The sequence below is a fragment of the Lynx canadensis genome, chromosome E1, assembly GCF_007474595.2.
Source record: "Lynx canadensis isolate LIC74 chromosome E1, mLynCan4.pri.v2, whole genome shotgun sequence".
In the NCBI taxonomy this organism is placed as follows: Eukaryota; Metazoa; Chordata; class Mammalia; order Carnivora; family Felidae; genus Lynx; species Lynx canadensis.
This window is the reverse complement of record NC_044316.2, coordinates 40268539-40284760: the sequence shown is the minus strand read 5'-3', so window position 1 is coordinate 40284760 and position 16222 is coordinate 40268539. Positions and strand designations below refer to the sequence as shown.

Below are 16222 nucleotides of genomic sequence, written 5' to 3'. Positions count from 1 at the left end.
AAGTCAGAACAGGTGCTTTGGGGTTTGCCCTTCCGTAGTGAAATTTCCCTCTTCAGAAGCTTGGTGTATGGCGTTAGGTTTCAAGTTTAATAGAAGGAATACCAGCTGCAGAGCACGTATTCCCGTAATATTTCTCATGAAATGGCTTTTATTATCCTTCGCTGAATCTCTCACAACCTTGTCCAAGTTCGGATTTCTTAGGCTTTCTTTCAGGACCTCTTGACCTGAAGGGGTGATACTCAACATAAGGTCAAAGACGGCACTAAGCAGGAAGAGGGATTTGGGATTGTGCTTCATTCACCTTTTGGAAATAAAGCGTTGTGAATTTTATATTCCTTCAAGTAGACGTTGCTGGGGGAGCCTACTGACTTTTCTTTGAAACTGATTTTTTTTTTCCCTTTACTCAAACTTTTTCTCCCCCTCTTTTTTGAAATAGATTGCTGGTCAAATTCCCTGAGTTAAATTATCAGCTTAAAATTAAAGTGTGCATTGACAAGTAAGTACTCCGTATCTTTGCTCTTCTTTTCTCTTTTTTTCAAATGAGAGACAGAGAAATGAGAACTTTAACAGATACCATGTGAACTTAGAGACTATTTCCATTCAAGGAGCTTCATTTATTGAACAAAAATTGTCAGAAGCCTTGCCCTGACCAAAACCACAAAGCTAGTGGTACGGATATGAGTTTCAATTGCTATTGTGACTGTGGGTCCCTCTTTTTCTTTAATTTTTTACTTGTAAGTGTAATTTATGCATGTCATATAAAACCCTGACTATATGGGGAAAAGTTGACGGTTTTTATTGTTCCACACTTCACCACGCAATGGAATACATCCTTTTCTTTCTTTTTTTTTTCTTTTTTTAATGTTTGTTTATTTTTGAGAGAGAGACAGAACGTGAGCAGGGGAAGGGCAGGAGGGAGACAGAATCCGAAGCCGGCTCCAGGTTCTAAGCTGTCAGCGCAGAGCCCGACGTGGGGATCGAACGAACCCGTGAACCGCGAGATCATGACCTAAGCCAAAGTCAGATATTTAACCAATTGAGTCACCCAGGCACCCCTCGGGTACATACTTTTCAAAATTTGGCAATACCTTTCAAAAATTAAAATGCACATATACTTTGAAGAGGTTTGAAAAAGGAAAATGTATCCTTAATTTTTGGTGACGTAATTATTTATCTGGAAATCATGAAGAGAATGAACTGGAAAATAATTACTAATGAAATAAGGGACTTGAGGAAGGTGGTAGTCTTTTTTTTTTTTTTTAACATTTATTTATTTTTGAGAGATAGAGACAGAGCACAAGTGGGGGAGGGGGGAGGGGCAGAGAGACAAGGAGACGCAGAATCAGAAACAGTCTCCAGGTTCTGAGCTGTCAGCACAGGGGCTCGACGTGAGGCCCAAACTCACAAGCCATGATATGACCTGAGCTGAAGTCGGACGCTCAACCAGCTGAGCCACCCAGGCGCCCAGGAAGGTGGTAGTCTTAATAAAAATAAACAAAAATTAATAACTTCAACCACATATTAGCATAATCTCACAATAAGCAACAAAAGTAAAAAATATATTGTGATAAACATAACAGAAATGTGTAAGATCTATTTGAAGAAAATTATGAAATTTTATCAGGAGGGGATATTGTAAAAAGTGATAAGACAGATCATATTCCTGGATTGTGGATTTTTATCATAAAGATGTTAATTCTTCTCAGTTAATATGGCACCAAGCAAAATGTGAATAGAATTTTTTAAACCTTTGACTTGCTTTTCAAGTTGTATCTTAGATGAGAAAAATAAGCAAAGAAAGGTTTTTAAAATTTTTTTTTAACGTTTGTTTTTGAGAGAGAGACAGTGTGCAAGTGGGGGGAGGGGCAGAGAGAGAGGGAGCTAATCCAAAGCAGGCTCCATAGCACAGAGCCCAATGCGGGGCTCGAACTCAGGATCATGACCTGAGCCGAAGTCAGACACTTGACTGATTGAGCCACCCAGGTGCCCCTGTTTTGTTTTGTTTTGTTTGTTTGTTTTTTAAAGGATGTATTTGGGGGTATCTGGGTGGCTTAATAGGTTAAACATCAGACTCTTGGTTTTGGCTCAGGTCATGATCTCACAGTTCGTAAAATGGAGCCCAGCATAGAGCTTCACGCTGGGTGTGGAGCCTGCTTAGGATTCTCTCTCCCCCTCTCTCTGCCCTTTCCCCATTCACGTATGTGTGCGCTCTTTCTCTCTCTCAAAATAAGTAAATAAACTTAAAAAAAAAGCAAATATTTATAAACATAAATAATGAAAATAAAAAAGGGTGTGTTATTTTTAATTATGATAAAAAATTAATATGTAAAATTTACCTTCTTGATTATTTTTAAATGTATGGCATTGTGTATATTCACACTGCTGTGCAGCAGATTTCCGGAACTACTTCCTTGTGCGACATGGAAACTTTACATCCATTGAACAACAAATCCCCATTTCCCTATCCTCCTAGCCCCGGGCAACCACCATTTCACTTTCAAAAACATTTTTTTAGTGACTAAAAATAATGGGAAGCTGCCTTGCCAGACATTAAAATGTATCACAGAGTTTCAGTTACTAAATGTGTGTGTTACTAGGGCAGGAATAAACTGATCATGGCAACAAAATCTTGAGTCCAGAAATGGGCTTCAAGTTTATATAAATAATTAATATACGTTAAAAATGACATGTCAAATCAGTTAGTAAAGGATGGAGTATTCAGGAAGTAGTTTTGGGACAACCTGATATTGGGGGCAGGGGGGATTTGAATGAGAAATTAGCGTTTTATGTTTTGCTGTCCATCAGATGTATTTATATGTTTCAGCTAATGTATCTTAAAAGCATAAGTGAACGTATAACATAATGATGGTAAAATGGCAAAATGGTACAGCCATTCTGGGAAAAGAGCTTGGCAGTTTCCTACAAAGTTAAACATGTACCTACCCTATAAGCCTACCATTCCACTCTTCAGTATTAACCCAAGAGAAACGAAAGCATATGTGCACGCAAAGGGCTGTACATAAATGTCCATTAACAGGCAAGTGAATAGACACCTTGCGGCATATCTGTTAAGTAGCTTGCGCTGACCGATTGCTCCACTGTTGCTTCGTAATTTGTGGTCTATCCGTAAATGAAATATCACTTCCCAATAAAGAGGACTGAACGTTGATACCAGCCACACATGAGAAATCTCAAAATAATTACACCGAGTGAAGGAAGCCAGACCAAGAAAAAAGAATACATACTTCCATTCGTATAGAATCCTAGAAATACAAATGCACCTATAGTGACTGAAAGCAGACCAGTGATTGCCTGGGGACAAAGGTGGGGTGGAGTGTGGGATTGGGAAATGGATTACAAATGGGCTTGGGGAAACTTTGGGGACGTTGGATATGTTCATCACCTTGTTTGGGCTGATGATTTCATAGGTGTGTGTAGTATATATAGGTGTGTGTCAAATCTTATCCAAATACATTTTCAATAGTGTACTTTATTATTCATCAATTACATGTCAAAGCTGTGACGTAAAAAAAAGTTTAAAAAAAAGGCTCTATAGGTTAAACATGAGAGAGAATTTCCTGGTAACATAGACTCTTAAGTTATAAACTGTGATATATGGGGGGCGCCTGGGTGTCTCAGTCGGTTGAGTGTCCAACTTCGGCTCAGGTCATGATCTCACCACTCTTGAGTTCGAGCCCCACGTTGGACTCTGCTGACAGCTCAGCGCAGAGTCTGAAGCCTGCTGCAGATTCTGTGTCTCCCTCTCTCTCTCTGCCCCCTCCCCTGCTCATGCTGTGTGTGTGTGTGTGTGTGTCTCAAAACGTAAATAAACATTAATAAAAAAAATTTTTTAACCTGTGATATATGGAAAGATATCTTCTGAATGGTTTAAAATTTGACCAATTTTAATCTGTAAACCGACACGAAATACTCTATTTAATAAATAGTAGCTATATTCATGAATATGTAGCAATGGAGAAGCACTTTTAAAAGAGTGCTAAGTACTCCCCCGTTCATGCTCTGTCTCTCTCTGTCCCAAAAATAAATAAACGTTGAAAAAAAAATTTAAAAAAAGGGGCGCCTGGGTGGCGCAGTCGGTTAAGCGTCTGACTTCAGCTAGGTCACGATCTCGCGGTCTGTGGGTTCGAGCCCCGCGTCAGGCTCTGGGCTGATGTCTCAGAGCCTGGAGCCTGTTTCCGATTCTGTGTCTCCCTCTCTCTCTGCCCCTCCCCCGTTCATGCTCTGTCTCTCTCTGTCCCAAAAATAAATAAACGTTGAAAAAAAAAAAGAGTGCTAAAATAATAGGGGCACCTGGGTGCCTCAGTCAGTTGAATGTCCAACTCACGGTCATGGGATCAAGTCTCACATCGGGCTTTTCACTGAGTGTGGAGCCTGCTTGGTATTCTCTCTCTCTCTACCCCTTTGCCCCTCTTCCCCGCTTACTCGCTCTCACTCTTGCTCTCTCCAAAAAAAAAAAAAACAAACAAACAAAAAAAAAACACTTTAAAAAGTAATAAAATAATAAGAAAGGAAAAGACTGAGAAATGTGACTATATAAAAAGCTGTATGTTCAAACACATAGAGCTGAAAGACCGGACAGGCTAGGAAGATTGTTTCCAGCTAACATGAAATGGGACGATTTGAGTTACAGGGAGTAGTAAACCTTTACAGAAAACCCAGTGTGGCTTAAATAATAAGGAAATTTGCAGCCCAGTATAACTGGAAATGCAGAGTTAGGGCAAGTTCCTGACAGTGAGATCAGTGACTCACCTATGTCATCCTGGACCCAGAATCTTCCGTGTGCCTTCCCCGCCATCATAAGTATCACTGGCTTTGTGAGGTTCCCTTCTGAGTTGCAGTATAAGTAAGGTCATATGCTTCCTTGCTCATGTTCAGTTGAAGCTATGGAAAATAAATCCTGCCCGTGTTGTAATTCCTTCCCAGTCTGAGACAGCGTAGGTCATGTCCTCGCCCTGGGACCACCACACCGTGGAGTGCTATGTTCTGATGTACTTAATGAACAATCAGGATCCCCTGGAGGCGGGGACTGGAAGGATACCTGAGCAGATGCAAGGGTCTATTGGGAGGGGGAAATTGATATTGGGCAGGCTTGTACAGGGTTGTCGTATTTCACGTACAAAATGTAATTGAATCGTTTACAGAAATTCCCAGGAGAACAGTGGTTTTTTTTTTCCAGCAGAGTACATTACGGGTAGAGTAGACTTTGCGAAGAAACGGGGCCAGTCTTATTAACACCAGTTTATATTCTTAACAGAGACTCCGGGGATGTTGCAGCTCTCAGAGGGTGAGTTCAGCCTAAAGGCTTCCTTTTGATCTGTTTAATCTGACTCTGTCCTCTGGCTGCTCCATCACCTGTGTGGTTGGTTTTTCTCCTGTGATTCAGATCCCGGAAATTTAACATTCTGGGCACAAACACGAAAGTGATGAACATGGAAGAGTCCAACAACGGCAGCCTCTCTGCAGAATTCAAACATCTGGTACATGGAGAAGCCTGGATCCCCTTCTCCAAGGGCACCTGGTGGAGGGAGAGGGGGGTGGGGGTGGGGGGGGAGCCTCACGTGACCCAGGTGCTCTCTGCTTTTCCTACAGACCCTGAGAGAGCAAAGATGTGGTAACGGGGGCCGAGCCAATTGTGATGTAAGTTTTTTGGGGGACGAAACCAACTGGGAGGGTTTTCTTTAATGGGGAGAGAAAAAGAGCCTTCTTATTGGCCTGAATTAGAGACCCCAACCTGTGGTTAAGCTGTAGTCATTTGGAAAATGTAGTCACCATGTGTCAAAAATGACATGGTCAGAAGTCACTCTGCCGTGGAGTTCTCTGGCTTGGAGCATTTTCTTGATTGTCCTGGGAGTTGGCTCATCTTTAAGGAGGGGTGGAAAGTCCCTGGCTGACTTACCCACACCCATTTAGTGGAAAAGAAGCTTCCACCTTGCCTGGGGCTTTCCAAATTCCCCTTCCAACTCCTGCCCGCTGAGACTGCCTGGCTTCATTTTTGGTGTCCTGATTTTCTCACTGAGGTGGGATAGTAGGTTTAATAAATCTGAATTAGACATTTAAGAAAAAGAATAAAACCTGTTCCCCTTATTTCTATTATTCTCTTCCTCCATTTGATTCAGATTACGGGATTCTCAGTGTCAAGAATAAACTTAAATAAAATAGGCAAATGTGACCAAAACTAGTTTTTAATCATTTTAAAAGATTGTGATAGTCTATTCTTTTTCTGGTATTTGTGCCCTGCCCATTCTTTCCTCTTCTCTAAAATGTAGCAGGCCTTTAGTGAGAAAAAGTGCATTTCTAATGGTTGACTGTAAAGAGTGAAGGAGTCTATATACAACAACATAGAAAAATGTATGTGGCATATCTGTTTAGAAAAAGCAAGATGCGGGGTGCCTGGCTGGCTCAGTCGGTAAAGTGTGTGACTCTTGATCTCAAGGTTGTCAGTTCAAGCCCCATGTTGGGCATAGAGCGTACTTAAAAAAAAAAAAGAAAGAACAAGCAAGATGCAAAATAATTCGAGTAGAATATTAGCATATTTGTTTAAAAAGTGTACTATACTGTTTTTGTTCTATTCACATATGCAATACAAAATTCTCTGGGTGGGGAGGTGGGGTGCCTGGTTGGCTCTGTCAGTTAAGCTTCTGACTCTTGATTTTGGCTCAGGTCATGATCTCACAGTTTGTGAGTTCAAGTCCCACGTTGGCGCAGAGCCTGCTTGGGATTCTTGGTCTCTCTCTCTCTGCCTCTCCCCCACTCACAAGTGTAACTCCTCTTCCCCCCACAAAATAAAGAAATAAACTTTATTTTATTTATTTTTAATGTTTCTTTTTGAGAGAGAGAGAGCTCACGCATGTGTACACGCGCAAGTGAGGGAGGGACAGGGAGAGAGAGAGGGAGACAGAATCTGAAGTGGGCTCCAGGCTCTGAGCTGTCAACACAGAATTCAACTTGGGGCTCGAACTCATGAACCATGAGATCATGACCTGAGCCGAAGTCAGATGCTTAACCCACTAAGCCACCGGTTGCCCCAATAAATAAACTTAAAAAAACAACAACATTCTCGAGGAATGTATACCAAACAATGCTTATGTATTTATTTTGCTGTTAGTATCTAAGACTATGCTGTCTCTGTAATATTTGCATTCTAAAGTTGATTTATTATTTTTTTTAAGTTTATTTATTTTAAGGGAGAGAGAGAATGCCAAGCAGGCTCTGCACTGTCAGCACAGAGCCCGACACAGAGCTCGAATTCATGACCTGTGAGATCATGACCTGAGTCAAAATCAAGAGTCGGGATGCTTAAGCGACTGAGCCACCCAGGCGCCCTGTGATATTTGCATTTTAAACTGGACATATGTTATTTCTATAGTTAGGAAAAAGATAGTGTTTTAAAAACGAATTGAAATTGTGTCTCTGAGAATTCACTGAGAAGTCTTACTGAAAATAAGGTTGCCATATTGCTGGTGGCAGTATAAATTGTCACTTCAGAAAACAACTGGACATAATAAAAAAATGAACGTACTCTACAAACCAGCAGTGCCACTCCCAGGATTTAACAATAGAGAAATCTTTGCACATGTGCACCAAGGGACATGTACAAAATGTCACAGCAGCCTGATTGTAAACCCTAAATATAACCCAGATACCGTCGCTGCTAGAGTAGATAAAGGATTCGTGGTAGAGTCATATGATGGAATACTCTAGAGCTGTGAAAATGAACAACAGCAAATTCATACAACCCCAGGGATGCAAAAAGCGAGTCCTAAAGAATATATAGGGTATGATTTGTGTAAGGTTCACAGACCTCTAAAACTGAACAATGCATACAGTATTTAGAGATATAAATACAGTAAAGCCCTAAAGGAAAACTGGGAAGCGATAAACCCAAAAGACAAAATAGCGGTTACATCTGAGGGAGGAGGGACCAGGGAAGGGCATGGGGAAGGGCATCCCGAGCATCTCCGTGGTGATGATCTTTCGCTTAAACTGGGTAGTGGGTACAGGTGTTCATTGTTTTGATTTTCTGTGCACCTTACCCATTTGGTAAATAACCTATTGGGTCTATAGTATTGTAATAAAACCAGTAAAAGATGAGGTTGAAGATCGTAGCACTGAAGAGGGCGTGTTCTCAGTGTTGTGTCCCTGGTGTGTCCATGGCCTCCCGGTGGATCACCCTTCTTGGTGCAATGAGGCTGTGGCATTCACTCTCCTCAGCTATGGCTGTTAGTATCCAAGGCCATTCTCTCTGAGGAAGAGGGTGCCCTTCTCGTTGTAGGCCTCCCTGATTGTCACCGAGGAGCTGCACCTGATCACCTTTGAGACTGAGGTGTATCACCAGGGCCTCAAGATTGACCTTGAGGTGAGTTTTGCCACAGAGTTGGGACAGGGCTGCATGCAGGGGTGATTCAGGACAAGAACTTCTAGTTGGGATTTTTTCTACAGAAGGTAGAATGATGTATATGCTTTATATATTGTGTTCTTGCAATAAAGTAAGCTAGAGAAAAGATAATGTTGCTAAGAAAATTGTAAGAGAAAATACGTTTATAGGACAGTACTCTAGATCAAGAAAAATCATCCAAGTATAAGCGGACCCATGCAGTTCAAACCCATGCTGTTCAAGGGTCAACTGTATACTCAGCTTTCAGTATATGAAAGTACTGAAATTGTAATTAATTAATATATTATTAATCTGTGCATAGAAATTATAATGGACTCTATAATGTTTGGGCAAAATAGGCTTTTTAGACAGCCACTGTTTTTAGTGTACAGGAAATCATGGCATTTGCATTCTCTTCTATCAACTTCCTTCATCTTTAAATTAAAGCTATACCCGGAAAAGCAAGAATCCTAGTCTTTGCCTACTGGGACCTGTCTGTTTAACGGGCAGATACAGCTTCAATTCTCGGAGAGTGCCTCCCAGGTTTTATAAACGGGGAGTCTGTGGACTGTGAGTCCAGCTTTGAGCATGTCAGATTTTTTAAGTTCCTGGTTGTGTCCTGTGACCCGCATTTGGCATTCTCTCCACTCTGGGTGTTGAGCTGACTCAGCCGAGTTCCTCCCTAAGGGCTGGCAGTAGGTGTGATTTAAGACACATTCTTTTATTCGAAACCTGCAGGTCTGACTGAAGAGACGTTTGAAGCTGTGAGGGCCCTCTGCCTCCCCAGCTTATTCCCCACTCTCTCCACAGACCCACTCCTTGCCAGTTGTGGTGATCTCCAACATCTGTCAGATGCCTAATGCCTGGGCATCTATCCTGTGGTATAACATGCTGACCAACAACCCCAAGGTAAGCGCCCATCCTTCAGAAACCATTGTCGCGGTCCTAGCGTGGGTCACCAAGCACCACCGTCTCCATCTAAACGAGCAAATGTGTTGGGGCGCCTGGGTGGCTCAGTCGGTTGGGCGTCCAACTTCGGCTCAGGTCACGATCTCGCGGTCCGTGAGTTCGAGCCTCACGTCGGGCTCTGGGCTGACAGCTCAGAGCCTGGAGCCTGCTTCACATTCTGTGTCTCCCTCTCTCTCTCTGACCCTCCCCCGTTCATGCTCTGTCTCTCTGTCTCAAAAATAAATAAACGTTAAAAAAAAAAATTAAAAAAAAAAAATGAGCAAATGTGTCGTTTTCAACAGAACGTGAACTTTTTCACCAAGCCCCCGATTGGAACCTGGGATCAAGTGGCTGAGGTGCTGAGCTGGCAGTTCTCCTCCACCACAAAGCGAGGCCTGAGCATCGAGCAGTTGACGACGCTGGCAGAGAAGCTCTTAGGTCAGCATTTTCCCCCTTTTCCCTGTTGCCCTCTTCAGAGAAGGAGTCTGGCCTGTGGGGCTGTTCATTCAGGAAAATTTGCTGAGCCAGACACTGTCCTGGGGCCTGAAAACATGTGCTCCAGCAGTTGGGGAGGTGGGGTGGAGTAGAGATGCCTCCTGGTGATCATTTCTGAGGTGGGAGGCAGATTTCTTTTCTCTTGGTGGCTGGACCCCTCACCCTCCCAGAGCACTACTTTGGCTAACCTTAGGAAGCTATTTAAATTAAAAAAAATTTTTTTAAGTTATTTTAAGTTATTTTTCATATTTGTGAGAGAGACAGAGACGGAACACGAGCAGGGGAGGAGCAGAGAAATGGAGACAGAATCTGAAGCAGGCTCCAGGCTCTGAGCTGTCAGCACAGAGCCCGACGCGGGGCTCGAACTCATGAGCAGTGAGATCATGACCTGAGCTGAAGTCGGACGCTCAACCGACTGAGCCGCCCAGGCGCCCCAGGAAGCTATTTTTTAAGTGCATGTTAGAAGACAGAGGCAAAAGCTTGACGTCCATGTCCATTTCTTCAATAAACTGTAGGCTTGTTTTTATTTTTTCCTCTGGGAAAAAAAAATTTAGTGGACTGTTCTATTTTACATGCTACCTGGACTGTAAGTAGCCTTATCCTGTGCCACCGCCAAATGTGACCCTCTGACACTGTCAGTTTATTACTGTGTGCTGCTGGTCCCTGAGCACCAGCTGCCACCACATGAGGCTAGGAAGAGTCGCGGGGGGTGGGGGGACGGACCCTCGATACGTCATCCACCACCTCTGCCAGTCTAAACAACAACGCAGGTGATCACACGATGGGATTTTGTACATCTGTGTACGTGTGTGTACCTGTGTGTGCACACATACATGGACACAACGGTGGGAACCTTTAAATACATGAAAACCGATGGTGACTTGGCCCACTGTGGGACAGATGTGCATGAATGTATGTTCTGTCTTGAGAAATAAAATCCTAGGGGCGCCTGGGTGGCGCAGTCGGTTGAGCGTCCGACTTCAGCCAGGTCACGATCTCGCGGTCCGGGAGTTCGAGCCCCGCGTCGGGCTCTGGGCTGATGGCTCAGAGCCTGGAGCCTGTTTCCGATTCTGTGTCTCCCTCTCTCTCTGCCCCTCCCCCATTCATGCTCTGTCTCTCTCTGTCCCAAAAATAAATAAACGTTGAAAAAAAAAATTAAAAAAAAAAAAAAGAAATAAAATCCTTGATTTGAAGCTGGAAGTTACACTGCTTTATTCTTTTCCTTGCAGGACCTGGTGTGAACTATTCAGGGTGTCAGATTACATGGGCTAAATTTTGCAAAGTAAGCCATCTTGTTAAATCCTTGTCGCTGCCGAGTGGGAGCGGGAGGGACGCCCACTCGTGAGGTTGTCGGGGACGGCACTGGGCCTGAAGGCTGTAGACTCATGGTCTAGCGGCCCGTAGGCCCTACTTGAGGGTAGATGGGCCTGGGGATTTTGGTGGCACTGTGTCCCTAAGAAGGAAAAGGCTGGGATAGTAGACTTGGCTTTCTCGTTATTCTTCTCTTTAGGAAAACATGGCCGGCAAAGGCTTCTCCTTCTGGGTCTGGCTAGACAATATCATTGATCTTGTGAAAAAGTACATCCTGGCTCTTTGGAATGAAGGGTAGGTTGAAGCTCTTGTGTCCGGCAGAGTGCACATGTGTAACACGTCGCCTGCTCTCAGCAGGCCAGGGGCGGGACCCCATCAGCCCAGATCTTGTTGCTGTTCTTTGGCTCCAGGTACATAATGGGTTTTATCAGTAAGGAGCGGGAGCGGGCCATCTTGAGCACCAAGCCCCCAGGCACCTTCCTGCTAAGATTCAGTGAAAGCAGCAAAGAAGGAGGTGTCACCTTCACTTGGGTGGAGAAGGACATCAGCGGTAAGTTTGACTCTCACCCGCCCCACCTGGTGGCAGTTGCTGCTTCCGCTGTGGCCACTACTAGTTTCAAGTACCTATTGCCCCCTAGTGGGCAAAGATGGGCTTCGCACTCCCCTGCCTTGGACTTGTAAAAACATTTTTCAGTGACTTCTTTTCTTCCAAATTCTTTCAGCTGGAGGATTGTTTGGCAATTTTGTTTTGCTTTCTTCAGGAGCTAATATTTGCCTACAGATTTCCGATTTAAATCTCATTCTTCATCTCCTTTCTAATTTACCCTGTTAATCTAGCTCATGCAAGTAGTTATTCAGGTATATTGCTGACGACCCAACTGGGTAACCTCTCCAGAAGCCAGCTGAGCATTTTTATAGTGCCAGGTGACTGGGCAGGATATTTGAGGCTCAAGAACTAGGTTGGCATAAGCCATTCCCTTTCAAGGAAAAATAAATCAGGTAGTTTTCTCTAAGATTACCTGGCCGTTATCCTCCCTTCCCATATCCGATGACAGGCAAGACCCAGATCCAGTCCGTGGAACCATATACCAAGCAGCAGCTGAACAACATGTCGTTTGCTGAAATCATCATGGGCTATAAGATCATGGATGCTACCAACATCCTCGTGTCTCCGCTGGTTTATCTCTACCCGGACATTCCTAAGGAGGAGGCGTTTGGAAAGTATTGTCGACCAGAAAGCCAGGAGCATCCTGAAGCTGACCCAGGTAGTTGTTGATTTTCCGCGTTGGGCACTTTTTCTGGGAAAAAGTGGGAAATTGCAGGATTCTTGGGGGATAGGTAGGTCACTGCCCAAAGAGCCTGGTGACCTTTATTCCTCTTATGGGAAATAAGCACTCAGTAGTGAGTGCTTTTTGGTCGTGGCTGTTAGGGTTGGAGAGAGGAGGGGCATCAAAGTCACTTGTCTCTGTCCTACAGAGAACCCAGCAGGCTAAACGGGGAAATAGACACACACACTCAACTCACCCCAAACATCTAAAATACTGCCGAGAGAGCGCGAGGACAGAATTCTTAAGTAACAGGATGCCCTGTCAGCACACCGCTTCTTACACTGGAAGGTTTGCGACTCAGACTTGAGTCTAGCATGTTTCCTTTTCCCCATCGCTGAACAATGTGAGCAGTGTCGAGCGGGATGGAGAAAGGCTTTCTGGAGGAAATGAGTGTTAGCAGCACTGGAACGTGGTTTACGAGCAGAGCGGGGAGGGGTGGGGGGCGTGGCGATTGAAGAGGAGCCTGCAAACGGTGGGAGGGTGCGGAATTGGGATTGAGAACATGCAGCTATTGAAATAAAGCGGTTGTTTGATGTGCAAGAGCACAGGTATCTATGTAAGTCGTATAGCAAATGTTTCATAGTAAGCTTGTAACCATTAGTCCTCCGCAAGGAGGAGCAGCCCCTCTGGTCTGTGCCTTTGGCACTTGCTGGTTTGGCTCTCTGGGTTCTTCTCTGTCCAGATCCTGTTGGGGAGTCTGTGATTTGCCATTCTTTGTTTTTATTTAACTTCCCTTAGTTGGAGAGCTCTTTGAAGTGATCCCTTGAGGGTAGCTTCCACCCCAGTTGCTTTTGGAAAAATTGTCTTTGTGCAAAGAGCTCACACGCACATTCCTACCTGTTCACAGAGATCCCGTGCGAGGAATTTCTTGGATGGGGAAGACTGGGACTTGGAAGAAGGAACTTGAGTTACTTGGCAATTGACTTTCCTCTTCCCTTTGTTCTGGTGTTGGGTTTTATTCATACTGTAGAAGAGCTAACTCTCACTTCCTGTCTGCTACTTATCTTTCTTTCCAGCTGGGCTTCAGTTGGGAGATCTGTTTATCAGCCCTGACACTCTACTCTTTGTTCCTTCTGCTGAGGACATTTAGGTCCAAGTGCTGGTCCCTTTGGCTCATTTTGCTTTCAAGATCCAAGTTCCCAATTGAGGCTGTGTCCTCTGTTATCATCACCCATCCTGTGTGACCGGGAAGCAAGGTCCTTTCCTGCTTGGAGTCACTAGTGTTTTCCTCAGGGGCAAGACCCCCCCCACCCCCACCCCACCCCGGCACAAGAGAGAGGAACTAGTGACTTGAGTGCTTTGCCAGACTCCCAGGGAGGCAGGTGTATGCAGTGGGCACTGAGGGGCTTGGGGTGGCAGGAACGAGGTGATGGGGGGGGAGGGGCGGCGTGCCAGTGGAGCCCCTGCATTAAAGTGGGAGTCCTCGGGGACGTGGATCTGTGCCTGTTTCCTCCCATTTTCCATCATGAAAATATTTTTGTCCCCAGGGATAGATGATCTTCCCAGGACCCTTCCTTCCTCCTTACTTCTCCACCAGACCCCACACAGTATTTCCCGATGGCTTGAGGGAGAGTCCCTTTTTAGAAATGACAGCCCCCTTACCTTACAAATTGGATGAAGTATACGTACAACCTTGTACACAGCCAGAGCTCGGCGTATAGTCCTGTTTCTCCTTTGCTTCTGCTCTTGCTGAATCTGAGGCTGAAGCTAGTTTTCTCAGCTACCTTGATCGCTGGGGAACTAAATCCTTTTCTGTCTGAGATGTCAGCTCCCCTCAGGTCTGCGTCACAGTGGATTTACAAGACACCAGAACCCTGCCTGGGTACATCTTTGGATTCTGCACCGTATGAATCTATTTCTTGGCCAAAAATAACCTTGGTTGGCAGTCCAACGACCCCCTGACAATGCCTTTTCTCAGATTGTCACCATACTTTCTGATCCCTTGGTCTGTCTATAAACCTCAAACTTTTTAACTGTGCTTCTCTCGGCCCACCCACCGGGCCCCATGCCCCCCAAGTGATTTGTTTACCTGACTCTCCCAGATGTCGTGCCAGTATCTCCAAGTCTCCTGGACCTCTTGGTGTAAACATTGAGCACCTAAAATTCATTTATTCCAGTCCTCACATTTCTAAGTATGGAACAAGAATTACAAATGACGGAGATGGATGCCTCCCTCTTCCGCCTCCCTCTTGGTGTAGAAAGTGCTTTGCTCCAGGTCTCCTAGCTGCCGAAGACATAACGAGGCCTTGGCCTCCTGTTTTCCAGCCCAGAGTCGACGGTGCTGCAATACCAGCCAGCCTTCCTTTATAAAGCGGCCGCTTTTTGTGCGGTGTAGTTACCCAACTGGGGGGTTACTCCTATACTCACCTAAAAATGTGGGAGAGGCAGATCAGTGCCGTAGGAATGGAAGGTGTGACCCTGGGCTTTGGAACTGCATTAGCAATCTGCATATTCTCTTCAAGACTTGGTGACTTTGGTGTCCCAGCAGGACGGGGGTGTTGGAGCCCAGACTGCATAGGCTCCATTCCTGCATGCAGAGAAGTTACCTAAGAGAGCCGACCAGGCCAGAATACGATCCTCAGACCACACACGGGCAGTTAAATGTTCACATCATCTAGGGAAAGAATGAACACACAAAGGTGGCATTGGTCTAGGCTCAGGTGGGACAAGGGTGTGTGCTCAGAAGTCTCTGCAGCTCTGGAAAGCGTAGCAGCAAGAACTGAACTACCCAGCTGCAAGCACCTAGAACATCAGATAGTACATAGTGGTGGACGGGGCAGCCCTGAGGGGAGACAGGTTCAAAACGATCTCCGCTCAAGGATGGAGGGAGGGGCAAGTCTGCCCCAATGAGGCGGCCGGCTTCCACCTGCCCTCTACCCACAGTGGGGTCACCATAGTAAGCCCCAGTTTTCTTCTTCCCAGGTGCTGCCCCATACCTGAAGACCAAGTTTATCTGTGTGACACCGTAAGTGGCTTCCCTTCTAAATTTGGCCTTCATTTCTGGTGTCCTCAGTTATCCCGGGAGTAGGACACTGGGTGAGAGCTACCCTGAGAGGGGCTGGAATGCCCTGGGCTACGCGTAGTACTCAGAGTGACCCTGTGTGTTTAAAAAGCTTGAGCTTTTATTTTTCTGTTGGAGACCAGAGTTTGATGGCTTGTGTGTGTGTGTTTTGTTCTTTTTTTTTTTTCTCCATTGTGTCTTGTCAACCCGGCCCTTTCCCCTCCTGCTGCTCCCCATTTCCTACAGAACGACCTGCAGCAATACCATTGACCTGCCGATGTCCCCCCGCACTTTAGATTCATTGATGCAGTTTGGAAATAATGGTGAAGGTGCTGAACCCTCAGCAGGAGGGCAGTTTGGTGAGTATTTGGTCGACAGACCTTGTCCTTGGGAGGGAAGTGTGCCCCCTTTGTGTGCCGGGCCCACGGTCCCACGCACAGAACCCAGAGCTGGCCACGCAGACCGGTAGAGGGAGGTCCTAGAGCCGCGCTGTCCCTTGGAAACCAAACGTGCACCACGCACGTAAGTGCGACTTTTTTAATAACCATATTAAAACCAGTGAAAAGAAACAAGGGAGGTTAACGTTAATGATACATTTTCTGTAACCCAATAAATCCCAAACGCTAGCGTTTTAACACGTAAGAAAACGTTGATGAGATTTTTGTTTTTGTGCTAAGTCTCTGAAACGTGCTAGGTGTTTCACAGCTACACCCACCTCGACTGGGACTAGCCATATTTTGATGC

The 16222-nt window shown here is 45.1% G+C and overlaps 1 protein-coding gene across 5 annotated transcripts in view; it reads left to right on the top strand.

The window, feature by feature from the left end:
- STAT3 (signal transducer and activator of transcription 3) overlaps positions 1–16222 on the top strand; it is a 68453-nt gene that overhangs the window by 49803 nt on the left and 2428 nt on the right. For 2 of the 5 annotated variants that reach the window (XM_030295554.2, XM_030295555.1), the window contains 13 exons: positions 437–496; positions 5276–5305; positions 5405–5498; positions 5611–5658; positions 8294–8377; positions 9206–9304; positions 9646–9781; positions 11068–11120; positions 11349–11443; positions 11560–11699; positions 12205–12417; positions 15400–15442; positions 15725–15837. In XM_030295554.2, coding sequence (XP_030151414.1) covers positions 437–496; positions 5276–5305; positions 5405–5498; positions 5611–5658; positions 8294–8377; positions 9206–9304; positions 9646–9781; positions 11068–11120; positions 11349–11443; positions 11560–11699; positions 12205–12417; positions 15400–15442; positions 15725–15837 — 1208 coding nt within the window. The remainder of the gene's footprint in view (positions 1–436; positions 497–5275; positions 5306–5404; positions 5499–5610; positions 5659–8293; positions 8378–9205; positions 9305–9645; positions 9782–11067; positions 11121–11348; positions 11444–11559; positions 11700–12204; positions 12418–15399; positions 15443–15724; positions 15838–16222) is intronic. The other 3 variants (XM_030295556.2, XM_030295558.1, XM_030295557.1) reach the window with 3 other exon arrangements.